Here is a 23,562-nt window from a genome sequence, read left to right on the forward strand (position 1 = left end):
CTTAATCCAATTTTCCACCCATAAAGCGCAGCAATTGAAAACCAAGCCTACAGACATTTATTGGCCCCTTGCTTGACGAATGCCACAATTCAACATAATGCACTGCTACATTTCATAAAAATTAAATATTTTCCATATTCCTCTGTACATGTAAAAAATAAAACGGAATAAAGATTTCTAACATACATAAACACGTAGATATTTACAAGAGGGTGAAGAAGTTAATGCTAATGTGTTTGTTGATGATGAGATCCCGGGTTGGCCAAGTGGGTGAGGATGGCGGAGAGGCATTGCAGCTTCTCCTTGATGTGCTCAGGAAGCTTGACGTTCTCCTTGTACCTGCGATCAGCAGATGCTCTTCTTTAGTTTTACATAGTCTAAGTCAAACTATTCACCCATCAAACATGTTGGTGAAGTAGTGAAATGACCTGGTGAGACGTCCTTCCGGAGAAGTGTACTTGATGCTGGAATCACCGGCCTGGACCAAAAGCTGAGAGCCGTCGTTGAACTGCACCCACACTTCGCCACTCGTCAGCTGAGAAGACAGCACGGAGCATTTGGATAAACATCTCCGGACGCGGAGTTTATTCTAACAAGTCGGGGGTTGCCAATTACCTGCGAGGCCCAACCCACATTGGGCACAAAAATGGACTTGACCACTTTGCCCGTGTACTGAAGGCTGTCCTGACACACTGGAGAGATTTTTTTACTCATACTGGCTGAGGTGAAGTCGGAGCCATCGTAGGAGATCATCTAAACAAACAGTTTTTCCTTTAAAGATGTTTTTTTTCTTTGAGTGGTTGTCTGGACATATTGCTGGATACTCACCGACGGAGTGATTTTTGGAGGTTGGGGAGGTGAAACGTGAGCAGGAAGAGCATGCTGGGAAGGAAGCGATGTCATCAGTGGAGATTCAGGGATGACGGGCCTCCTAAAATGGAACAAGATTAATTTAAAAAAAAGATACATTATATTACGACTCATTATATTGTTTTCATTTAAGTATTTACCTTCCGATGATGATGGGGAAGAAGGGACCTTTTTGTGTGAGTCTCTCCTCCCCCGCGATGGCAGCTTCCAGAGACAGACACAAGTGGTGGCCTTCATCCGCCAACTTGGCATACACCCGGCTCTCGGCGCTCAGGCCGCTCAGGTCCACCTCGCTCTTCACCGTGTATGACTTGCCACTCGTCTCCACCACGTGCAGCAGCCCCGACGTCTTATGGCTCTTTGCCCCTGCAAAAATGTGTCAGGGACTCACAGTCAGATGACATCAACTCACTTTGGGTCTTTCCAGCAAAAAAGATGTAAATAAATCTGAGAGGACGTTAAATGCCTTCGAGCAGTCAGTGCCTCACCGTCATAGAAGCAGACCTCCAGGTCAGCGTCGGGGGAGTTCTCCATCAACATGACCTTTGCGTGTTTGGTGTAGAGGGTCACTTTGGGGGTCTTGGACTTGACCAGCTGCACAAACTTGGAGGCGTACTGATACTTTTTCCAGTATTTTTCTAACACAACACACAAACACGACAAAGGGATTGCGATGAAATAACAGTGTGTTTTTGGTTTTTGCCCTTACAGTACATTCTCACCTGGAAGATCCTCATATTTGTAAATGAAGACCTCTTTTGGGGGAGCAGGCGGGGAGTCCAGGACAGGAAAGCCTTTGCCACCGATGGGTTGGTATATTGTCACCTACGAGAAAGAACATAAGGTTGATTACCAAACCTTAGTGTAACACCAGAAGATATTTTTGGGGATTGCAGCAATTTCACTTGCTGTAATTTCTCAAGTATTGCAAGATTGACTGCTGTATCACTTTCCACCACTAGAGGGTGCTAATCGACTGTGAAATGCTCATTTGGAGTTTGATTCCTGTTCCATAATGGCTCAGTGTGATATGAAGAGCTCACCTTTGAACCATCTGAGGAAATCCGAATGACTTCCTTGACTCTCTCCTGTCCATTTTGGCACTTTAAGAGCTCCATGCAGACCTCGCCTGTGTCCAGAATGCTCACCTGTGAAGAGGACGCGCTTCCTGTCAGTAAGTCAACTTAAGTACAAAGACATCATGACGTCTGACGGGACTTACAACAGTATTTTTGGTTTTCTGTCTGATGGGCTTGAGCCTGGAGGTACAAAGAGGCGGGACGAGCTCGTTCAGCGTCTTCCTCTCGTCAACGCTGGTTTTGACCGAGAGCAACTGTGAGGAGGAGGTGGAGGACGAGCAGTGAGGAGGCTGGAGGTGGGTTCCGGGTATATTCTCTCTCTGGTACACGTCCACGTCCGAGGGGTGGGGGCGCTGCGGGCCGCGATGGGGGTCGGCGGACCGGTTCACGGGCTTTTCCGTCCACGAGCCGTGTCCTCTGTCGCTGTTCAAACTGACGCCGCTGCTATGAGTGCTTCTGTCAATGGGCCTTCGACCACATCCTGAGAATGGAAAGACAACATTTGGCAAGATCTGCTTGAGCCGCTGCTTTAAATCCCTCCAGTTGGTACAGTTTTGAAAGAAAGAAAAGATTACCATCGTTATTGAGCCAGTTCGTAACTCCCTCCATGTCCTGATACTGAAGGCTTGGTGGATGTGCCGTCTGTGTGGAGAACAAGTACGCTGGGCTAGAAACCAAAAAAAAAGAGTCAAATTAATAAACCGAGTGCTTATGGCCAATGAGGCTTTCGATGAATGCTTACTTTGCAAACTGCTTGACGGGAGGTGAAGGAATCTGCCCATGTTCCGGGAACGGAGTGGAGGACAAGGGGAAGAGTGGTCTTCCAATAGCTGTCAGTGATTCTTCTGAGTGAGACCGGCCCTGCTCGGCCTGATCAGGCCCTTGGTGCGGTCTGGAGGAGCCGAAGCGATCTGTGGAGTGGGCTCGACGTAGGTAGTGGGGGTGGAGGTGCTCACTCCCTCCTCCATGAGGCAGCCTGCCCCTGCTATCATTGGGGAACCTGTCCAGTGACTGCTGCTGCTGCTGCTGCCGCTGGTCCCTGTCCTCAAAGCAGACCCGACCAGGCTGGAACGGAAGACCTTGCACGACCGGCAAGCGGTTGGGCAGCGCTGAGCTGACGACGTGCCTCGTCTTCCTCTGGAGACGGCTGCCGCCGCTGCCCGACATGGAGGAGGTGCAGCCGGTGGAGATGGTGGCGATACCGCTGTCCATGGAGTCATCGTCACCTGGGGACGGATTTTGTCTTCTGGTTCTGCCCAACGGTTTCTGGGTCATAAAAGGGTGGTCCAGCACCGTGGAGAGGCTGGGTCGGTAGTCGGGATTCCTTTGCAGAAGCTGATGGATCAGATCCTGGGCCTGTGGTGAAATGTGGCCAGGCATTTTGTAATCCCCGAGTACCACCTTGGAGAGCGTGTGCTTGATCGTGTCCGTGTCAAACGGGGGGCGGCCCACGAGGAAGGCGTAGAACATGCAGCCCAGGGACCAGACGTCGGATTCCAAGCCGTGAGCGCTCCGTGTGGCCACCTCAGGGGAGATGTAGTTGGGTGTCCCGCACATGGTGAAGTGCTTCTCGTTGGGGAGTTTGAGCTGGGTCGCCAGGCCGAAGTCCGCGATCTTAATGTTCATGTTGTCGGTGAGCAGCAGGTTGGACAAGGTCAGATCCCGATGCAAGATGCCGTGGGTGTGCAAGTAGAGCATCCCTTTCACTATTTGATGCATGAAGTGTCTCGCTGTGGATGGGCAGCCATAAACAAAAAAAATCAGATGATTGTTCTTAAACCACGTGACAAATATGAATGTTTGGTTTCAACAGAAAACTTCTGACCTTCCTCCTCAGAAAATGGCACCTTGCGTTCTTTCAGGTAGCGGCCCATCTCCCCATTATGGCACATCTCCAACACCAGGTACACATAGTTGCTGTCTTCAAAATAATTGTAAAGCTGTATAACAAACAGGAGGTGCAGTTGAGGTTTGAATAAGTCAATGTAAAATAGATATTACAGTAAATGAAAATTAAGAGATTAAAATGCACGGATGCTTTTATAACTTCTACTTCAAACATGCTGTAATTGATGAAAGCTAAAACATAATGTCATGTTTTTCTTTTTCATGATGCAATACTGAGTATTTCCACAAGTCAAAACAAAAACACACTGAGGAAGTCTTTGAAATAAAATGAACTGTTGAAAAGAAGACAATACTGGCGAGGTATTCAACAATCCAGGAGGCCGTCTTTGTTGCGTAACCATGGCAACCCTAACAAAACACAAAAGTGTGTGTGTGTTTACCTCAAGTACAGAAGGGTGCTTTAACCGGCAGTGAATCTCGACCTCGTTTGTCACACGCTGGACCATCCCGGCTTTGTGCATGACTTTTTTGTCAATCTGCAAACGGAGACAGAAGCCAAAAATGACGTACCTAACAGAAATATGCAAATTCTGAACAGTCAGTCTGTTGGGTGTAAAATCAAACACCGACATACGGCCATGATGCCCCGATTGTACCTCAACAGCCTTTGTTGACAGCTGTGTGGGCGTAGGTTCTTGTCGGCTAGACTTTTCTTTCTAGCTAACGCTAATAACGTGTCATTAATCAGGTCTCATTCTTACCATTTTGATGGCAACCTCCAGACCCGTCTTGAGAGATTTTGCCCGGTAAACACAGGCAAAGGAGCCTTTGCCCAGGAGGGTGAGGACTTCAAAGTCCTGAAAAGTAAACAACAATGCATAGTATTATTTAAAGCACAGAAAACGCAACAGGACACAAACATACAATTTATAAAGATGTCTGATGAATTGACAACAAACACTTAAAATGTCAAATCTGGAATTCAACCCTGAACTTCACAAATGTCAAATCAATACAAAAGCACAAATTATAAACATATTGGAAAACCAATAGCTGACAACTACTGATCTTACTAGAAATGGCATTTGATCCAAATTACACCAAAAGCCTGATACCTCAATTTTGAACTCCGGAGTAAAACACAATCTCTCATCTTCACTGCAGTTGTGGAAGTTATTGAGTACCCTGGGGTACATGCTGCCTCCGCTGCGTCACATGCAGGATGCGACGCGTTGAGAAGAACGCGAGATTTGCCCAAACACTTGAAGGCCGACACAAACGCTTAACGGCCGTACAAGCCAAGAACATCTGACGCCGTCAGATGGCCAACCACAACCTGCAATTATCCCGGTGCGCTTCCCGCGAATCGCTTGGAGCCGTCTCCAAGCAGCAGCGAGTAGGCGTCAACACGCACACCAAGCCATAATAATCAGGATAATAATGATAACAATAATATATCATTATCTTTTGACCCAAATGGTATTATATTCAATCCAACTCTTTTTAAGGCATAAGAACAATAATAAACATGTTTTTTTTTTTTCCATTGGCAGTACACCCCTAAAAAATATATTTTGCACATACAAATAGAAGCATCAGTGTTTGCCATTTTGGTCAACCTATCAAATCATAAACGTGCTGCAAAAATTTGGAATGTATTAGGCATAAAAAAATATGTAGTTAGTATTTAACTACAACGAAATATAAAAGATTTATATTAATAAGAGCATACTTTTATCTATAAATAATATTAATAAAATACATATCAATACGGTAGTAAGAAAAAGTAAAAATTGACTAATAGTGATGAGAACTAACAAAATCAAACAAATGCGAATTTGGACTAAAAAAGGCAGGGGTGTGCAAACTCCAAACTAACAAGCACAACTTGTCTACAAAGTAAATTCAGTAGCCGTAATATCTGTGTAAGCACAGATGTAATCATAAAATGCGTCTTTAAACTCAGTAAGCAACAACACAGCATTTCCGCGAGCGGGCGATTGTATGAACTGCTCTTGCTAGCCATAGCAAGCTAACCTAAACACTCACCTCAATTCGATCGCCGATCGAAACGCTCATCGTACGTGTTTTTGTCGTTACAAATGCATGTAAAATTGTGTTGAAGTAATCCTGTCATCGATATCCGTCCAAGCGGTTCTTAAAGGGCAAACGCGTCGTGTTGTTGTAATCCCCTCCAAAACGGTGTCTTCTCCATTTTTGAAAATATGCGCTCTTCCCCTGCGCGCCTACGTCGGCTGACGTCATGAAAAAAAAAAAAAAAAAAGAAGCAATCTAGACTCCTCCTCTTAAGGAACTCATGGGAAACAAGACGGGGAGAAATACTTGTAATCAATGTCAAACCCATTTTGTATTTTTTTTTAAAACATACCAATAATTCACTTGGTAAACAATAGTTATTTCATCTCAACCGCAAAAAATAGATTGCACAATAGATGATTCTTGTTTTTACTTGTTTTAATGTTTATTTTTTTTCAACTTAAATCCTAAATGCAAACTTGCAAGAAAATCAACATGAAAAATCGGTGTGCATAAGAAGTTGATTTGCATCACCTCCTACAAAGTCTATAAGTCAGCTCATGTTACCACTGGGAATGTGTTCTTCTATACCTTAAATATGATGGCTTATATTAAATATTAAAATAGAATTTAACTCCCAAATGTGTTACATACAAATATATCCTGTAGAATCAACACTACTGCATACAAACTAACAAATTGGTGACAACTGTTGGCTACTGTAGTTCTTTGGGTCTCTCTCAGGGGTCACACTCTACAATAGAGGGCACAAAAGGCAAATGCTTCCTTTAAGCGAAAGGTCAAACATTTCAATCTACTGCATGGTTTGCTTAATAATCAAAAGCTTTTGAGAGCAGAAGCACACTAAAGTCACACATGAGGATGGACAGAATAGTGCAAACTGAAAATATGGAGATGAACAAATCCACTAAATCCACCTGTGTGGATGGCGAGGATTGAAAAGTGGTCCCAGGTACTGTAACGCTATCCCTACTGTCTCCTTGGTCGCTGATGGTCGTCATAGTGATGGACGTGGAGATGTCAGAGAATTTTCTTAGTCCACTTCCATCTCCTTTGTCGTATGTTTTGTGTGTTGACTTCCCTTGGCGTCCCCAGCCCCATCTGGGCCTTGCTTGGCCGTCGGGCCGTTATTAGGGGCGCCGCTGTTTTGGTCCATCACCTCGTGCGTCTCCTCCACCGTGGGCTTGGACTTGTTGATCACTGCAGTGCACACATCTTGCACCTCCTGCATGGAGGTCACAAGTGTGTTAAAGTCAGAGCAGATATAGCGAGACTTATAATTGGGGGAAGAATTGACGTACCTGTATTTTGGCAATGACATCTGCTACTTTGATAACGGGATCTTGAGTGACGGCCAGTTTACTCTGCACATTGATCTGACTATTCATCCACACCATGTTTTCATTCAAGCACTTCTCAACGGTGTTGACATCTTCTGCAGCCAAATGGAGATAACGCTCATCCTGTGGACAATTTGGAATCTCATTAATTTTCCTGGTTAAGTGAAAAAAGTGAATTTCACTTCAAATCAACTTCTCGTGCACTAACTCCCATTTAATATTCAAATGCAGTGAAAGGACAGATAAAAAAAAATCACCTTCTGTTTGTAAGCATCCACAAACTTCATGTAGAATTGTAGTCTCTTGCCAAGTTCTTCAAAAGCCTTTGGCCGTTCCTCGTGCTCTCTATGCCGGTCTTGAATAGGTTGACCCAGACTCTACAGAGGACAAATGTGCATAATATATTCGAAGCACATGCTAATTTTAGTAACCCATCAATTACACAATGAAACGAAACCTTGAGTGCATCCAGCTTTTCCACATAAACGTCTTTGGATTGGTCCTCCCCTTCCTCATACAACCAGTTTGCAGTGTCCTCCAGAAGCAATGTCAACTTGTTGTTATCCTATTTGTCACACACACATTTTAAGAATCAATTCTTTTGAATATCCAACACAATAAAATAAGAAAAACAGCACTTACTTCATGTGTGATATACTTTTCATAGACGCCGCAGATTTTGTTTCGGAGCTCATAAACGTATTCCTCCACAGCGTTTTTAGCATCATTCGCTTCTTTTACCTGTTTGTCTTGCACGATCATCTGACGCTGTAGAACATCCCCAAAAAAACAGTCATCATTTACAATATTACATTATGACCGTGAAGATAATCTTGAATCTTTAAAAAGACTAAACGGGAGACTCACCTCAAATTGGACAAAATTAGACAGCACTTGGCTGTCGAGCTGTCTGATGTTGCTGGCCACAACGGGCAAGTCAGCACTCTTCACCTTCACTTTGGCTTTGCTCCCTGATACTGCTGCTGGATCTTGCTTGTCCCCTGCACCACCAGCACCCCCCTGCATCACAAAACACAATTAGCTTTTAGTTTTTAGCAAGGAAAACAAAAGTGCTCTATCCCACTAACCTTATGAGTGTTATCTTCATTCGGCTGGTCCCCTTGACTTTGGACTTCTTGGTCAACCTGCTTTTTGGGCTGACAAATAATATTAAATGAATTACAAGTAAATGACAAATACATTGTCTATTAATGATGTAAAAGTGTTGAAATGTGAAATCCTCCTACCTGCTCCTCGACTTTGCCTTCATTTTGCACAAGCGGCTCTGCGTCGATCTGCATGTCTTCCCCTTCTCCTTTCTGCTTCTCAATCAAGGAGGCACCGGCCACACTGAAGATTCCATGAACATTAAAGCGCACCTTGACTTTCACTTTGGAGCTTTCTCCATCTGGCTGGGGCACCACATTCTGGACTGAAAAGCATCCTGGCAAGAAAGGGGAAAAACAGTTTCGGAATTTAATATAGATCGCCTTAAAATTCAAAGCTTCGGTGTTGATGATATTCATGGAGTGACAAAAATAATTCAACATTACCTATCCTACAATCTGGATATGGAAGCTCGTGAGGGCTGCTGTAAAAGGCTTCAAGTTCAAAAGGCTCCTTCTTATGGAAGGTGATGACTTTGGAAAAAGGGGCAGCATGATTCTTACTGAAAACCTCACACTCTCTAACACAAAAAAAAAACAAAAGGGAAGGAAATTTAGATGTTGGAAACTTGATTAATTGACATGATGGATTTTACTGGTCCATCTCACTCGACATCAAATTAGGCCGTTCGTAGCCCCTAAGCTACATAAGATTGAATCCCCTTGGAGGAGTATAAAATGGGACGTGGCCTCACCCGAGTCCATCCTCTGTTGATGATTTCCAGCGAAGAGTAATGGGGAAGGGAACAGCATCAGTGATGGAGAACTCACGCACTTTAAACGCTGGAGATAAGATTGCACACTGCAACAGACAGACACAAAAATCAAAACGTTGACACATAGTAAGATTTATTCCAGAAAATGGAAAGAAAACGGCCACCTGAAGAGCAGAACCTCTGGCGACAGCCTCATCAGCGTTGAGCGTGGTGCTGACATCTTTGCCAAAGAATTTGGCGATCCGGTCTTTGACGGCCGGCATTCTCGTCGCGCCTCCGATTATCTCCACAGAGTAGATGTCGTCGCGGTTTAGCTCTGCAAAAACAACATGTTGATTTAACATCACCTGACGTAACCTGAGCGGATTAAATCATAGGGACGTACTTGATTGTTCGAGAGCGGCTTTCAGCGGCAGCTCTACACGCATTAAATACTGGGCACACATCTCTTCAAAATGGCCCCTGTGGGTTGGAATCAAGGTTAAAAAATCATATCACATGCAAAATAGCAATGTCATCTTTTGAACCTGTTCATCCTGCTGGAAACATCGATGTCATTCATGAAGCACTCGATGTTGAGGGGCAGGTCTGAGGAGTTGGCACTCATCAGCTTCTTGAGCTTCTCACACTCCTGATACAGACGCAGCACAGCTCTCGGGTTGTCTCGCACTTGCAGCTTGTATTTGACTTTGAACTCCTCGCAGAAGTAATTCACCAAGGCCTCGTCAAAATTACGCCCACCCAGGTAGGGGTCGAACGCCGTGGCGAGGACCTGGTGGCCAAGCATTGGTGGAGCTCATTGAGCAAAAGCTTGAGAATTGAAACGGAAGGCGACTCGGACTGACCTTGAGTTTGCCTTTGTTGAAGGATGTGATTGCGACCTGGTAAGATGAATGTCCCATGTCCACAAACACAACATTGCGAGGCTTCTCCTCTGGAGTGGGAAGGTCCTGTTTGTAGATCCCATAGGCTAACGCCACTGCCAAATCAAATAGAATGATCTTAACCTTGATGCATTTTAAAGGAATTATGCTAATATTTGCATTCCAATTCATATACTACAGGTTAAAAGTCGCTTCTGCCTATCTTCTAATTCCACTGACCTGCAGTGGTGTCATTTATCAGCCGTAAACAATTGAGCCCGGCTATTTGCGTAGCATCCAACACGGACCGTCGCTCAGCATCTGTAAAGAAGCAGGGGACCTAAGGCACAAAAACAAACATGGTTGAATTTGTGAAGCTCATGAGTAGAATCAGCAGGAATGTTTGAATCACTCACAGACACCACACAGTCCACCACGGGTTTCTTCAGGGCGCCCTCTGATGTCTCCTTCAGTTTGCTGAGCAGCATCCCCGTGATCTGCTGCACTGTGAACACTTTGTCCTCGTCCAAATAACGCACCTGGGAAACATACTTTGCTATTTAATGCTCTCTTAATCATTCATTAAATTCTGTAAACATTTTACCTTAATTCCAGTGGTTCCATCAGACAGTTTATCCAAACGGTAAGGTAGTTTGTTTTTTTCTGCTTGCACAAAGGGGTCGTCGAATGCTCTGCCATGGAATCTTTTGAAGCCATGGACTGTATTTTTGAAGTTTGTTATCATCTGTAGGGGGAGCGGGGACAAAATTGTTTGCACATTTCAACTGAGTCACTTTGAATATGAGGACAGTAGGTGAATGTCCTTACTTGGCTCTTGGCTGCATTTCCAATGATGCGGTTTTTGGTGACAAAAGACACACAAGCCCTTGATGGAGATGAGGAGAGACAAGTACATCAGCAGATGAAGTGAACTATGGAGAAATAATCAAGCTAAGATGTATGCGGCCGACGGAGAACAAATTTAATGATCAAGTGAGAGCAGAAAGTTAGCCACTTTTTAATTTTGGATAATTAACACAACAGGGGGAAAGACAAACAAACAAAGGCAAGATTGTTCATCTTCAATGGCATGTTTGTGTTGTTGTGACAATATTTTTGTATTTAAACACTCTAAGTTTTAGTTTTCGTTTCAATGCTAATTTCCAACCCTTCAAGAGGAAATTGTATTTTTTGTGAGAAAAAAAAATGATGTACAGAGGTAAAGTTGAACACGAGATGGCAAGTTGCTTTCAAGCCGCTTCCAGGCAAGTTTGAACTTAAACACACACCGTTTCACTTCAACTGTGTATTACAACTGCGCGTGCTGAAATTTTTATTCATTTCGACTTCTCTTAACCTGTTTAGGGCCTTCCTCCTATCCAGAGGCAGCAGCATCCCTGCCCTGTCTGCAGCCTGCATCAGCGCCGCTTGTTAAAACGTCACGCAAAACGCACACATTGCGTAACAATCACGCAACTGGACGGCTTTTTTTTCCGCGATGACGCCCGTCTTTTATTCCTTTATTTATTTCATTATTGTTATACTTACGGCGTGCATCTGTCACTGTATTCGTTGGCGATGGTCTCAATGCCACCGCTCCTGGCAACGGCAATGTAGCAGTTTAGGAAACCCAAATCAATGCCGACCACTGACATGATGGAAGATCTTATTTACCCTCCTAAGACACTTATCCTTGTGCACTTGTCACCTTGTGAGGAAAATAGTATCCCGCTATTCTATTCAAATAAAAATAAATATACGACTCCTTTGAAAATTAACACGTCCGTCAACTACAAGTGCACTGAGTAAATTACGCGCTGTTATGTAATTCAGGTTGTTTATAGCCAACTCATCCGGCGTAATCCTAAAGCAAACGATGACCAGAGCGGTTTCTCCAACTCCGAGGCGACCGTAAACATCACTAAAGGATCTAAGAAGCTGATGCGTGTAAGACCCGCCTTTACACGTCACTGATTGGTGTGTCATCCTCTCTGCCTTTACGTGATTGGTGCGTGCAGCGGTCGATAACGGAACAATCGAGAACTCGCTGGAAAATGGGAACCTTTGTAAACGTCATAACAGTGCTACGATGACGAAGACAATTAGCGATTAAAATTGTTTAAACAACAACAAAAATCACTTAGAGTAGTGTTTGCTATCTTGAGCTGTTTAAAAAAATATATAAATTGATATAAAGAGCTATGACGTTTTGGGAGTGCTGCAGTTTGACAAGAGTGGTCTGCTATTATAAAGCTAATTAAAATATACGATAAAGTAACTCAGTAAATACTATGTATATAAATAACTTCTGGATGTAACCAATACCACTGATCATTTAATATCTTACAAAGAAAATGCTAATTGGCCTTTACGTTCGTTCCTTTGGATTCGTCCGGTGTTAAGTCTTCAATCACGTTTTTTTCTGAGCTGAGCTTTACTCAGGCAGATAATCAAACCCAAGATTACCAACGCCGTTTTAGTCTTTTTATTCGCTAGCTTTTGATTCAACGATCCCTTTGCCTCGTTGCTGGATAAAGCACTGTTCCTTTATATCTGCACTGGGCCAACTTAACAAAAACAGAAAGTGCAAGTCCTATATTGTTTCCAGGGAGCTATCTTCTTCCACCAAGTAAGATAATAACTCAATATTAAAGCCATATTGGCTAAGATGGGACTGTTCGGGAAAACACAGGAAAAGCCACCGAAAGAGATGGTAAGGATTGACCATGAGACAACCGGGTGACATTCTTGAAAAGCCTCTGATAATAGTCAAACATGATAGTGCTAACTTTGCTAACGTTAGCCCTCAGCAAATCACGGTATCGCCCTTTACGAACACATAATAGCTAATTGGTAAATTCATGTTTGTTTGAATTTATGTGTAATTACGTCCGTGTCCCAATGAGAAGACCTTGCGATCACAAATAAAATGTTTAGGTGGCACGCTAGTTAGCCAAGCTAACATCTAAGCTAGGCAGCTGTCAATCATCTCGATGTAAACAAACATGATTTTGAGCCCTTCCACCAAGATAACCGCTTTTTGTATTTGTAACAAAGCACGGCAATTACATTTTGACTTGGACAATTGTCGTGAAAATGTATGGTATTAAACATGTTTTATGTGCATTCTACGTTTATAACACAGTATATACTTCTTGGGAAGATTTTATTGAAACGGGTCAGTTAAGGTTTAATGAATGTTCCAATGTTGAAGGACATTCCGAGCATTTTTTATCCTTAAAACAGAAATCAAGTCAAAGATCTTCACAATAACATTCTCTATGCACCCTCACTAATCTAAACACAGCATTGTGATTAATATTGTGTTTGCGGAATATGAATGATGCAGCAATTTTTTTTTATTCATATCAGGGGTGGCCATTTTGCCACTTGTCTGTCGACTGAAAATGACATCACAGTGCTGAAGGGCTCAGGTCATGATCTCACCTGTTTAATGGTATTGGTCATGTGACATTTGCAAGAGAATCCCTTTGGCACGATGATGTCCTTTTAAATGCCTTATTAATCAGAATACTGGGTGTAGCCTAATGGGGCTGGTGGCCGTGTTAAAACATTATGATATTGAAGCGATTTTTTTTTTTTTAACTTCAATTCCTTTTTAATTGTTGTATAATTGTAACAAATGGAAGTGTAATAAAATGAATATACTTACTTTTGGCCCATCCTGTCTAGATAAATGAGTGGACTCAGAAAATCAGGAAGGAATCAAGATCGCTCGACAGACAAATTAGAGGTAACGACGTGTTAACTAATTGCATTGTTTGCCTCAAGAGCTTGTGCAACAAAATGTTAAAGGTACTATATCATTTTTGTCCATTTTGTTTTTTTGATTCTTTTCTCCACATTTGGAAGTGACCTGATTCACTTGCATTTCTGAACTGACTGTTACAGTGTACATTCAGGCTCTTGTCAAATAATAAATTCACATCTTTTGTTCCAGATATTCAAAGGGAAGAGGAAAAAGTAAAGAGATCCATCAAAGATGCTGCCAAAAAGGGTCAGAGGGATGTTTGTGTGATTCTCGCCAAGGAGATGATTCAGTCCAAACGAGCCGTCTCAAAGCTCTATTCCTCAAAAGCTCAACTCAACTCGGTGACACTCAGCATGAAGAATCAGCTTTGTGAGTTGCGCATCTCACTTCTGTTTTATTTCTACAAATGCCTGCAAAGAGGTTGTATTTGCTTATTTTTTCTAGCTTTACTGCGTGTGGCCGGTTCCATGCAGAAAAGCACAGAGGTGATGAAAGCCATGCAGAGCCTCGTCAAAATCCCAGAGATTCAGGCCACCATGCGAGATCTATCAAAGGAGATGATGAAGGTCTGTAGCCATATTGCCTCAAATCAATTCTTTGCCTATTTTGTCAGGTTTATGTTCTCAAAACCGCTTATGTCAGGAGCACCGTAAATCGAAAGTCGCTGTCAAAATAGAAGGGCTTATGTTTTATTTTTCCAGGCTGGGATCATTGAGGAAATGCTGGAGGACACGTTTGAGAGCATGGAAGATGGAGAGGAGATGGAAGAGGCGGCTGAGGAGGAAGTTGACAATATCCTCTTTGAGATCACAGCAGGTAACATGTCTGTGGGCTTCACAAAATCAGCGCAGGCCACGAGATTTATTTATCAATTTATTAACTAAATTCTCTCATTTTATCACAGAACAAAATAGAATCCGTTTTTTCAGAGACTGAAATTTTAACCATACAATTTCATCTCACTTCTGCTATCTTAATGCTAACATATAAAGCAAAATGTCATGGATGGGCTAATGGATATTAACACAGTGTTATGGTAATCAATGTATTTGGAAATAATTTTTTTTTAAAAAAAAAAGTGGTTATAGGCATTAAATGAGAATTGGGTACTTGGTCATTCCAGGATAAATGTTCTTATTGGATGCTTTGCTTTCTTTTTAGGAGCCCTCGGCAAAGCACCCAGCAAAGTCACAGACGCTCTGCCCGAGATGCCTTCAGGGGCCACCGCAGTCTCAGAGGATGAGTCTGAGGAGGACATGGAACAAATGCAGTCCAGACTGGCAGCTCTTCGAAGCTAAATTGGTATTTTTTTGAGACAATACAGCAGTACTGAGTAGTACTCTCTGCGACTTGTTCTAATTTAGTTTGCGTATTATCTGGGGTTATATTTGTGGGTCATTCATGTCACTTATGATTTGGTCAAAACTTTTTTTTAATTATCAATGGTAATCCTTGGTAAGTATACTATCCAAAGACAATTAGAAGGTTTGAGAGTGTAAATAATGTAAGTATGAAAAACCTACTGTGCCTATAGTGCTTCATCTTAGTCCTCTTGTGTCCTATGTTATGGACATCAAGCTATTGTTGGCTATTTGTTTCCAACTCACCATTGACAAGGTGGTCATTAAAATGTTCACATCACTAATTAGTTTTGGTTATCTAAAACACTAGAGTTGTTGGGTACGTGTCTTTTTAAAGACTTCTGTACAGTGTCTTTACTATCCTAATTATACCTGTCATAAAAATGCACGCATACATCCCCAAACTAGTTCTTTAAGCATCAAAACTGCTTGTCCAAAGTTTGTTTCATAAATGAGAAAAAAAAAACAACGTGCAAAGGCACTGGAATGGCTGTACAGGGAATCTGTATTGTGTAAGTGCAATTTATGTATATTTACTTTCTATGTAAATGGGGTGAAATAATAAGGAAATAAACTTTTAAGGACAACGAGACTGAAATGAGTAATATTGCAATCCCCCAAGGAATATTGCAATTCCCCAAGGGTTGACCCACATTAATAATTTGCAGCTCGCATACAGTATAAAGGATAGATTTTAGACTGGCTTCTACAGCTCCAGTCTTCATTGTATTAGGTGTTGCTCCAAAAAGCAAATGCAGTCAGTACGTTTTGGACACCCCTCTTTTTAAAGCAATTCTCTTAAAATGGCCAGGACAATATTTCCAGTGAATGCTAAATCCAAGTCTTATGACACATATAAGTAAATAATTTTATTAGGAACATCTATACTGTAATGTGAAAACTAAACTAGTGCGGTTTTGATTCGACAATGCATTATAATGAGCTGTTTCTATACATTTGCTTACATTCTTATATAAATTAAGCGTTTTTTTACACTACTACAAACTTCAATATGAGTACTAAAGTATTATTGTCTCTTTTGCACGTGACATGCCTTAAACCAACTTAAAATATAGCTTGGTAAAAATGTAATTTTTCTTTGCAGGTTAAAATTGTATATCCTCATTTGTGTAGTTATTATAACCTGGAGTTTGCTAAAAGTTTTTTGAAAACACTGTATTAAACAACAACTAATATGTAGTTCGAGCCACGTCTGAAGGCGTGCCTCGTACGTTGCACTAGTGCCTCTTGTGGCCACACGGAGTATTGCGACGTCCGTGTGTGCTCGTGCTTGTGCTCGTGCCCGGCGCTTCCACTCGCCTGTCATCATCACCATCAGGAGGAGGAAACTCCTCCTAAGCAGCAGACAGCGCATTCTGTCGCCTCTCCAGCGCAATGGTTTCTTGGATCATCTCCAGAATTGTGGTGTAAGTCATTAATTTAAAAAAAATATTTCACTCGTGAGCATGACGGTAATTACGAAATTGCTTTGTTTTGTTGCCTTTTGGAAGGCGACGCTCGACATGTCTCCTTCGAATCCTGAAGCAGGAAGGCTTTTTTTCTTGCTTTTTTTGGTAGTATGCAATGCAAATGTCACTGGTTGGTATGAACCAGACCTAGAGGAATGCTAGAGGTGGGCCTGTTTATTTTTATCAAGCGTTTAGTCGTTGCCTGACGCTCTCCGGTGTTTTGTTATTGTTATCATTACGATACATTAGCCAAATAAGCGAAGGACCAATGTGACTGGGCGGTTACTCAATAATAACGTGTTGATGTCCTGAAGGAGGAAAAACACAATAAGGGATGGGTCAGCCTTCTCAGGTTACAACCATGTTATTGAGAGCACGAAAAGAATAAATGTTTATAGAAATGTACACCCCTCCCTACCTCACACAAATGAAATCAAATCTGCTATTCCTACTAAGTTTATTTAACCCTGTAATGAGTGAGCGCCATATCATGCTGCAGGGTGGGCGAAGCCTCACAAAAAAAAAAAAAAGGCAATTAAATTTACATGAGTTTTTCATTCACAGTGGCCTATGTGTACGTACAGTAGACAAAATGGTGATCTCCCGACAAGTGGGTTCTATTTGTGCTGAGTGCATGTGGGTCAGTAACTTGATCGGCTCGTCCTCAGCTGTTGGCCGGGCCACGGTGCGCCTTTAGCCGGGCCGCAGGTGTCTTCACGGAGGGTAACTTTGCACATTCGGGTGGGGAAGGGTGAAAGAAAAAAAAAACAACATAGCCTGCCCAAGTCTGACTAATCATTTGGAACTTTATCATAAGCATGATGACGTCATTGTTACATCATTATGACATAGAGACATTGTCATGCTTCATGTGGCATGAAGGGATATAACATTGTAAGTAGTTCCCAATTAGCTTCTATAAATTAATATTGTGGTGGGATTAACATTGACTACAATGTTTACCTTTCCACAATTAATACATGCTCTGTTCACGTATGTAGATTCATATCTTTTAATATTCTCCTAATGTAAATTTCCATGTTAATATCATTTTCTTGCAGACTTGTGTTCGGTACGCTTTATCCTGCCTACTCGTCTTATAAAGCCGTCAAGTCCAAAGACGTAAAGGAATATGTAAGTGCATTTTGTTTTTAATTAACAGTTCAGTATTCATTGTTTTTGAAATGCCACAAGATGGCACTAAATACATGTCTTATAGGAAAGTAGTACATTGGTGTAAAGGGACTAAGTTTAACAGTTGAGACAAACTTTGCAAATTATTATTTGTTTATCTATCTTTGTAATCATCTATTGATTTTCCTGTGTTTTAGGTGAAATGGATGATGTACTGGATAATATTTGCCCTATTTACATCTGTGGAAGCATTCACAGATATGTTTCTTTGCTGGTAAGTAGTCTTGATGTACTATGGCTACGATTGAAAGTGATTGTGAGCGGTAAACCTCTTGACTGTGTGCTTGTGTGTCATTGCATTCACACCAGGCTTCCTTTCTACTATGAACTGAAGATAGCCTTTGTGGTGTGGTTATTGTCGCCGTACACTAAAGGCTCCAGTGTGCTCTACAGGAAGTTTGTCCACCCGACTCTTTCCTCTAAAGAAAAGGTGAACATTCACAACTTGTTTGGCCACTTCCTGTTGTCCAAGGGAAAGTGACATCATCCATGGTTTTGGTTTATGCTATTGATTCCTCTCATTAATAGCATCTCGGGAAAATGTGGTTTTGTGTTAATTCACTTCTGATGTCTGCATCTGTGATGGAATGAGTTTGTGATCTGAGATGACTCTCACCGAGAGACACAATGTGTTATTGTTTTGTGGCTTGTCCCAGGATATTGATGACTACATCTGCCAAGCCAAGGACAAAAGCTATGACACGCTGGTGCATTATGGGAGAAAGGGCTTGAATGTGGCCGCCACCGCCGCAGTCATGGCTGCAACAAAGGTACTGCAGAGTCTGAACATTTTTGGTTTTGTTCGGACCTAAAAGTGCTTAAGTCAGAAAGTGATTTTCAATTCGGAGCCGAATTAGATGGCTGCTTGAGTTGAACTTTAAATATTCAATTGAATCACTCATTGTATGAATTTGCATACACATTTTAAATGGAACTTTCTATCTCCAACCTGCTCTATCCTGTCCCAGGGCCAAGGAGTTCTAACGGACAGGTTGAGGAGTTTCAGCATGCAAGATCTGGCAGCGTATGAGTCGGACACAGCCAGCTCCGCCCAACCAACGAGAGCGGAAGCTGCAGCTCAGCACCGGGCACGCACCATGATGCGGAGCAAGTCTGAGAGTCACACTAAAGGTGGGAAAGAGAGAGCATTTTTTTTTTTTGCGCTCAACGTATCCAAAGGCCGTAGATATTGTCTGGTTCACTCTTCTTTCTTTAGTGCCCCCCCTTCCAACTCTCCCTTAAACCTCCCCCTGGTACATCTTCCTGTTTGGACTGGGCAAATGAGTCCTGTGATAACACTCAAAAACTACAGTAGCTGCTCAGGGGATTTATTCCTTATGCAACATCATGTGAACAATTTTTCTTTGGTACTATTGTTCTATTTTTTCCTCTCTTTATTCTCGTGTCGCTAAAATTAGACTGTATCACGATATTTTGAATGTCATTTCAAAAGATGTTCAATAACAATCCTATAAAAAGAAATGGTTTACACTAAGTCTGGTGTTTGGGTTTAAAAGTAGGGTTTCAAACTAGGGTTAGGGTTTCAAAGTAGGGTTTCAAGAAATTGTCATAGACAACTAATTGGTGCAAACGTTTTAGTTTTTATGCTGACAGGACATTTTCATGGGATTAGCTGCCAATAAAGTTACTTTCACATATGCTCAAAGTCTATTCTTAGTTTACGATAAATGTCAGCAGTGGGTTCACTGCTTGAGCTCAATGTCACGCTCATGGAAAGACATTTACACTTTTGCAAATTGATAGTCACGTCTCATCTTTGTTGTTTACAGGGAATTTAATATCAACTTTTTGTCCCTGATGGTCAAAATTGGTTCCATCACTTTGAGCAATCACAAGAATCAGTCAGTCAGAAAGTTGAAGGCAGAATTCATGATTCACCTCCACCCTTTTTAGATTTTGACATGACTGACTATGAGGTGTTGGGATTAAACCAAAGAGAGCCAAAGGACATGCTGACACCTGATCCCTCCCCGCCCTCCACGCCTTCTCCCACTCCTCCAGATCTGGAGGAGCAAGAGAAGAGAGCCAAGGGTGCGCGGGGGGCTTCAAACTCTCCTCAGCTCGAGCTCGCAAAAAGAAAAGCTCCCGAGGTACCCGGTCTGCCTGGTTACTACGAGTGCTCAGCTGCCGCCTGCCTCTAACATGCCCCCCCGTTGAGTGATCCTCCACTCACGCAGTGGCTTTTTTTAAATAATTGTTTTCAAACACTGTGTCACTAAATGATCTTCATGTTTAGTGCATTTGCAGCTGTTAACACTTCACTCATAGTGAGGTCGAATTGGACTTGTTGTTCAGTGTGTGACTGCATTTGGAAATGTGGCATGTAAAGGTCAAATCGACACAATGTATTGATGTGGATTGACTAAGTGTATTTCACCACATATTTGTTTTATGTATCATGTTTGTCTTAATGATTCGACAGAATGAATTTCCTGTTAAAAAAAAACACTTGCAGAAATCTATTTCTTAAATAATTAATATAAAGCTGGAAATTTACATCAATATGTTTTTTAGAGCATTTAAATTTGGTAAAAATGGAGAAGGAACTTTGCAGAACTCGTTATGAATCTATTATGAAAAAAGGTGAGTGGTGATGATCTTTTAATATTATACAAAAGGAATGTTGCATTTCAGAAAATGCAACATTTTGCAAATTAATGTTGCACTCAAATGTGATTCAATCAATAGGGCAATTTTTAAATTACATGCAAATTTAGCATTAATTCAAATAATAATTTTTAAAAATTCATGTAAGAGGTTTTTTTTTTTCATTATTGTTGATAAAAGCCATCAAGTGCTTTTCTTGATCATGTGGCTGATGTTTGCTTTTCTCCCTCTGTAGCCTCCTCTTAGGGTCTTAAGGCCTTTCACGAGATCCAGAAGCGCCGTGTGTTCTAACACCGAAGCCATGTGAGCGGGTGGGCCATGCACATCGACGCCTCCACCTGCCTCCAGCTTGCTGCAACACGTAATTTTGTCCAAAAAAAAAAGAAAAAAAGAACCTTACGTGACTGAAGCGGCACTGCTTTGGAATTCGGGTTACCAAAGTGACCTCTGATGACATGTCGATATGATAGTTATGATAAATAAGGACAACAAGCGAGAGCTCCATGCTGATCAGACCTGCTCGAGGTTATTATGTGTACAGTGTATTTTTTTTTTCTTCTCTGTCAGGTTTGGTTGGGCACTTGCATGTGTGTCTCGCCGTGCATTTTTAGTTTGTGCTACAGAATGTACTGCAGCTCATTTGTCAACAGTCATGTAAGTCGCCATGGGTCGATAAAAATTTTAAAAGTGCAGAAAAAAATCATGTGAATCCTAAAAAGATAAAAAAAATCAAGTCGCCGTGGTTAAATTATTTACCTCTAGTAAAGCCTTAATGGGAAACATTAAGTATCGCATAAGTACAGTTAGGGCCATAAGTATTGGGACAGTTTAAACTTGGAATGTTAGAAGACTTTGACAGTTTTCACAAAAATATGGCATTTACCATTTTGGATTTAGCAATTTGTTGCAGGGTCTTGGGAAAATGAAAGTGAGCCCCCCAATATTTCTGGACCTAACTATTTTTTCATATTGTGTTCACATTAATTCAATTTGTTTGCACTATGAAGTAAATATCAACCACTGCCCTCAATTCTAAATATTGACCTTAAAAAAAGCATCATGCACAGGTTTATCTCATTAAGTTTGAATATCGTGGGGAAATTAATTCAAGCATCACGGTAGTCGTCACTTTCACAGAAGGGTGAATGATTTTGACAATCTATAGTAACCCTTATTTTGGTCATTTATTAGGTCATATAATGCAAATCACAATATCACTTATGGTATAGCATTAGGTTGTATTTTCTATTTTGAGCATCTCTACTGTAGATTTTTTGAGGGAGATTTAGCAGATTCCCAATTTCATCATATATACTGTATGTGTTTTTTTAATGAGAGGCTGCCTGGGACATAATTCAGTATTACTAAAAAGCTCCCAACTGAAATGTACTACTGTACAGTACTGAAAGAGGTAATCTTGATTTATGATCCTGACAGACCTCTCAGCATTTTGTCATCATACTTTATGATGTGACTGAGCCTTGGCAGCATTTGAGTACGGCTGTCTGTAGTTTTCTTGTCATCAGTGCAACTTTTATGCTGACACAATAGCTTCTCAGGTACAACTGTCTTGTTTACACACCCACGCCATTCACGAGGATGTTGTAGATACACTCGCCATGCACATCGAATATCCTTTAAATGGATGTGATTTCAAAAAAAAAATAATGGGAAAGTTGTGTTTCAGCATTAGTATCAGTATTAGAGGTAACTTTCTTCCTATTCAAGGTGGAGAAAGATCATGTTCCCAAAACACTTAACCCACAAATACTCTATTAAAATAGACAATGTTTTTGATGATTACATTATAATTGCTCATAAATGTTGCATGTCCCTGGGAAGACATAAAATGTGAACAGTCACTGATAGAAAAATAATTCCCTAGCCCCGCTTTGAATGGAATTCTTATGTGAATTAATGTGAATCTGTCAATATTATTAAATGCTTCCACTTTGCAGGGTAATCTTAAGAGTTTTTGTTCTGGCAGGCCAGAATAACTTCAAATTGATGTGCGCTACATGTAAAGGTAGCAGCAGTGATGTGTGATGACGGTTTATTGTTGGTTCAAATCACTTGACAGCCATTAAACACGAAGCAAACGTTTTAAGTGACTGACTTTATTGTTTTTGATTGTGTTTTAAAAAAACACAAAAATTGATGCAATGACTGTAGTTACACAATATTGAAGCAAGATGCCAATACATGAATTATAACTTTAGATTGACTCTGTCATGATACTTCTGGTATGGGTCATCCACAAACCAGTTCCTCCTTTTCCAATATCGTGTTGTCATTTTATCTAACAGTTTACATTGCGTTCTATTACAAAAGACATGCTCCCTCAGTCGATTTCGTCTGGCCGCTTTCTTTCTCCACAATTTCTTCTTGTATCCAGCCTGTGTATGACATGGGAAAAAACAATATTAGATCTTTGTTAAACAAAAATATGCAAAAATGGGATCATACCTTGCGACGTATCCAAAGTCCGCAATGGAGTCTCATGAACCGTTGTGTGACAGACTTTACAGACTTCCTTTTACCTTTTTTTACACTGTAGTATGTCAGATTTCTGCTGGGCTGCTGACTCAAAGGGGGAATAAAAGCAGATACCCTGCAAAACAGTATTCAGAGTCCATTCATTCATTACCTATTCACTGTAAAGGGATTTCTCTATGGTGGACTATGCACCGTAAATTGCTGGTCTTTACCTTTGGAGGAGGCCACACCGAGATGGTTGGCAGAATATAGCAGGAAGTGGAGCGTGTATAGCCGGGGCGGCACGGACAGAAAGACGGGGAGCATTTTGGATGAAGCCGGACAGCCGAGCCACGTTTGTTGTTCGAGTGCATAGTGAAGCAGATATCGGCGACCTCAGCAACCCTGTCCAAGCACAAGGACATGTAAATGTGAGAACGACAACGCGGACAACCGAGTGCACAAGGATTTCCGTGCAAAAAGACTAGCAAAAGACAAATAATAACGTAAGTAACATAACGTAAGTACTACACCCCGTGAATATTCACAAAATTAAGGATAAAAACATACCTGACAGGCTCCTCGCCAAGAGGGCCGCCATGTTTTTTTCATAAATACGTCACTACAGAGGCCTGCGTGGACCAAAATTTGTATAACACAACAGAATGCTACCCTCTAGCGGCAGCTTTGTGACAATGCAGTACATTTGAGCCTGCTTTTTGT

The 23,562-nt window shown here is 41.6% G+C and overlaps 5 protein-coding genes across 8 annotated transcripts; 2 read left to right on the forward strand and 3 right to left on the reverse strand.

The window, feature by feature from the left end:
- Positions 1 to 34: 34 nt before the first annotated feature.
- Positions 35 to 6,055, reverse strand: plk4 (polo-like kinase 4 (Drosophila)). Of its 2 annotated transcripts, none has more exons than XM_049740069.2 (15): positions 5,847 to 6,055; positions 4,559 to 4,654; positions 4,238 to 4,333; positions 3,775 to 3,889; positions 2,692 to 3,679; positions 2,525 to 2,616; positions 2,093 to 2,430; positions 1,914 to 2,018; positions 1,593 to 1,695; positions 1,359 to 1,508; positions 1,011 to 1,236; positions 829 to 931; positions 616 to 753; positions 429 to 535; positions 35 to 339 (listed from the first exon to the last, which is right to left on the reverse strand). In XM_049740069.2, exons 1-15 carry the CDS (start codon positions 5,874 to 5,876, stop codon positions 228 to 230), a joined length of 2,799 nt encoding a protein of 932 aa, XP_049596026.1. In that variant the 5' UTR covers positions 5,877 to 6,055; the 3' UTR covers positions 35 to 227. The 2 variants fall into 2 exon arrangements, with proteins under 2 accessions (XP_049596026.1, XP_049596025.1); XM_049740068.2 differs by lacking the exon at positions 5,847 to 6,055 and adding an exon at positions 4,913 to 5,087.
- A 199-nt stretch (positions 6,056 to 6,254) lies between these two features.
- On the reverse strand, positions 6,255 to 12,417 carry hspa4l (heat shock protein 4 like). Of its 3 annotated transcripts, none has more exons than XM_049740085.1 (19): positions 12,313 to 12,417; positions 10,769 to 10,826; positions 10,545 to 10,685; positions 10,357 to 10,479; positions 10,181 to 10,280; positions 9,923 to 10,056; positions 9,605 to 9,849; positions 9,463 to 9,539; positions 9,242 to 9,393; positions 9,057 to 9,163; positions 8,749 to 8,882; positions 8,443 to 8,639; positions 8,284 to 8,352; positions 8,063 to 8,215; positions 7,838 to 7,963; positions 7,653 to 7,760; positions 7,453 to 7,572; positions 7,157 to 7,318; positions 6,255 to 7,080 (listed from the first exon to the last, which is right to left on the reverse strand). In XM_049740085.1, exons 3-19 carry the CDS (start codon positions 10,683 to 10,685, stop codon positions 6,889 to 6,891), a joined length of 2,340 nt encoding a protein of 779 aa, XP_049596042.1. In that variant the 5' UTR covers positions 10,769 to 10,826; positions 12,313 to 12,417; the 3' UTR covers positions 6,255 to 6,888. The 3 variants fall into 3 exon arrangements, with proteins under 3 accessions (XP_049596042.1, XP_049596041.1, XP_049596040.1); XM_049740084.2 differs by lacking the exon at positions 12,313 to 12,417 and adding an exon at positions 11,489 to 11,875 and having other exon boundaries at positions 8,063 to 8,216; positions 8,294 to 8,352; XM_049740083.2 differs by lacking the exon at positions 12,313 to 12,417 and adding an exon at positions 11,489 to 11,875.
- Positions 12,418 to 12,503: 86 nt separating this feature from the next.
- Positions 12,504 to 15,542, forward strand: chmp3 (charged multivesicular body protein 3). Its single transcript, XM_049740088.1, has 6 exons — positions 12,504 to 12,653; positions 13,634 to 13,694; positions 13,902 to 14,081; positions 14,157 to 14,278; positions 14,414 to 14,528; positions 14,874 to 15,542. The coding sequence occupies exons 1-6, from the start codon at positions 12,609 to 12,611 to the stop codon at positions 15,008 to 15,010; spliced, it is 660 nt and encodes a 219-aa protein (XP_049596045.1). The 5' UTR covers positions 12,504 to 12,608; the 3' UTR covers positions 15,011 to 15,542.
- Positions 15,543 to 16,340: 798 nt separating this feature from the next.
- Positions 16,341 to 22,471, forward strand: reep1 (receptor accessory protein 1). Its single transcript, XM_049740086.1, has 8 exons — positions 16,341 to 16,500; positions 17,604 to 17,676; positions 17,874 to 17,950; positions 18,046 to 18,166; positions 18,393 to 18,506; positions 18,705 to 18,867; positions 19,651 to 19,847; positions 20,600 to 22,471. The coding sequence occupies exons 1-8, from the start codon at positions 16,469 to 16,471 to the stop codon at positions 20,669 to 20,671; spliced, it is 849 nt and encodes a 282-aa protein (XP_049596043.1). The 5' UTR covers positions 16,341 to 16,468; the 3' UTR covers positions 20,672 to 22,471.
- mrpl35 (mitochondrial ribosomal protein L35) lies at positions 22,466 to 23,529 on the reverse strand. Its single transcript, XM_049740089.2, has 4 exons — positions 23,410 to 23,529; positions 23,073 to 23,244; positions 22,831 to 22,975; positions 22,466 to 22,760 (listed from the first exon to the last, which is right to left on the reverse strand). Exons 1-4 carry the CDS (start codon positions 23,438 to 23,440, stop codon positions 22,572 to 22,574), a joined length of 537 nt encoding a protein of 178 aa, XP_049596046.1. The 5' UTR covers positions 23,441 to 23,529; the 3' UTR covers positions 22,466 to 22,571.
- Positions 23,530 to 23,562: the final 33 nt, after the last annotated feature.

This window comes from Syngnathus scovelli, chromosome 14 (genome assembly GCF_024217435.2).
Source record: "Syngnathus scovelli strain Florida chromosome 14, RoL_Ssco_1.2, whole genome shotgun sequence".
NCBI lineage: Eukaryota > Metazoa > Chordata > Actinopteri > Syngnathiformes > Syngnathidae > Syngnathus > Syngnathus scovelli.

Excerpts from the sequence above, each read along its gene's own strand:
- plk4 (XM_049740068.2), bottom strand. The coding sequence starts at position 4,993 with ATGTACCCCAGGGTACTCAATAACTTCCACAACTGCAGTGAAGATGAG. Across the intron at positions 1,509-1,592 it reads CAAATATGAGGATCTTCCAG|AAAAATACTGGAAAAAGTAT; the intron begins GTGAGAATGTAC and ends GTGTTGTGTTAG. Across the intron at positions 536-615 it reads ATGTGGGTTGGGCCTCGCAG|CTGACGAGTGGCGAAGTGTG; the intron begins GTAATTGGCAAC and ends CTGTCTTCTCAG.
- hspa4l (XM_049740083.2), bottom strand. The coding sequence starts at position 11,595 with ATGTCAGTGGTCGGCATTGATTTGGGTTTCCTAAACTGCTACATTGCC. Across the intron at positions 10,686-10,768 it reads GAAATGCAGCCAAGAGCCAA|ATGATAACAAACTTCAAAAA; the intron begins GTAAGGACATTC and ends CTCCCCCTACAG. Across the intron at positions 9,394-9,462 it reads AGCCGCTCTCGAACAATCAA|AGCTAAACCGCGACGACATC; the intron begins GTACGTCCCTAT and ends TTGTTTTTGCAG.
- chmp3 (XM_049740088.1), top strand. The coding sequence starts at position 12,609 with ATGGGACTGTTCGGGAAAACACAGGAAAAGCCACCGAAAGAGATG. Across the intron at positions 13,695-13,901 it reads GCTCGACAGACAAATTAGAG|ATATTCAAAGGGAAGAGGAA; the intron begins GTAACGACGTGT and ends CTTTTGTTCCAG. Across the intron at positions 14,082-14,156 it reads CAGCATGAAGAATCAGCTTT|CTTTACTGCGTGTGGCCGGT; the intron begins GTGAGTTGCGCA and ends TATTTTTTCTAG.
- reep1 (XM_049740086.1), top strand. The coding sequence starts at position 16,469 with ATGGTTTCTTGGATCATCTCCAGAATTGTGGT. Across the intron at positions 18,167-18,392 it reads CTCTTTCCTCTAAAGAAAAG|GATATTGATGACTACATCTG; the intron begins GTGAACATTCAC and ends GGCTTGTCCCAG. Across the intron at positions 18,868-19,650 it reads GTCTGAGAGTCACACTAAAG|ATTTTGACATGACTGACTAT; the intron begins GTGGGAAAGAGA and ends CACCCTTTTTAG.
- mrpl35 (XM_049740089.2), bottom strand. The coding sequence starts at position 23,440 with ATGGCGGCCCTCTTGGCGAGGAGCCTGTCAG. Across the intron at positions 23,245-23,409 it reads CTTGGCGAGGAGCCTGTCAG|GGTTGCTGAGGTCGCCGATA; the intron begins GTATGTTTTTAT and ends GTGCTTGGACAG. Across the intron at positions 22,976-23,072 it reads CGGTGTGGCCTCCTCCAAAG|GGTATCTGCTTTTATTCCCC; the intron begins GTAAAGACCAGC and ends ACTGTTTTGCAG.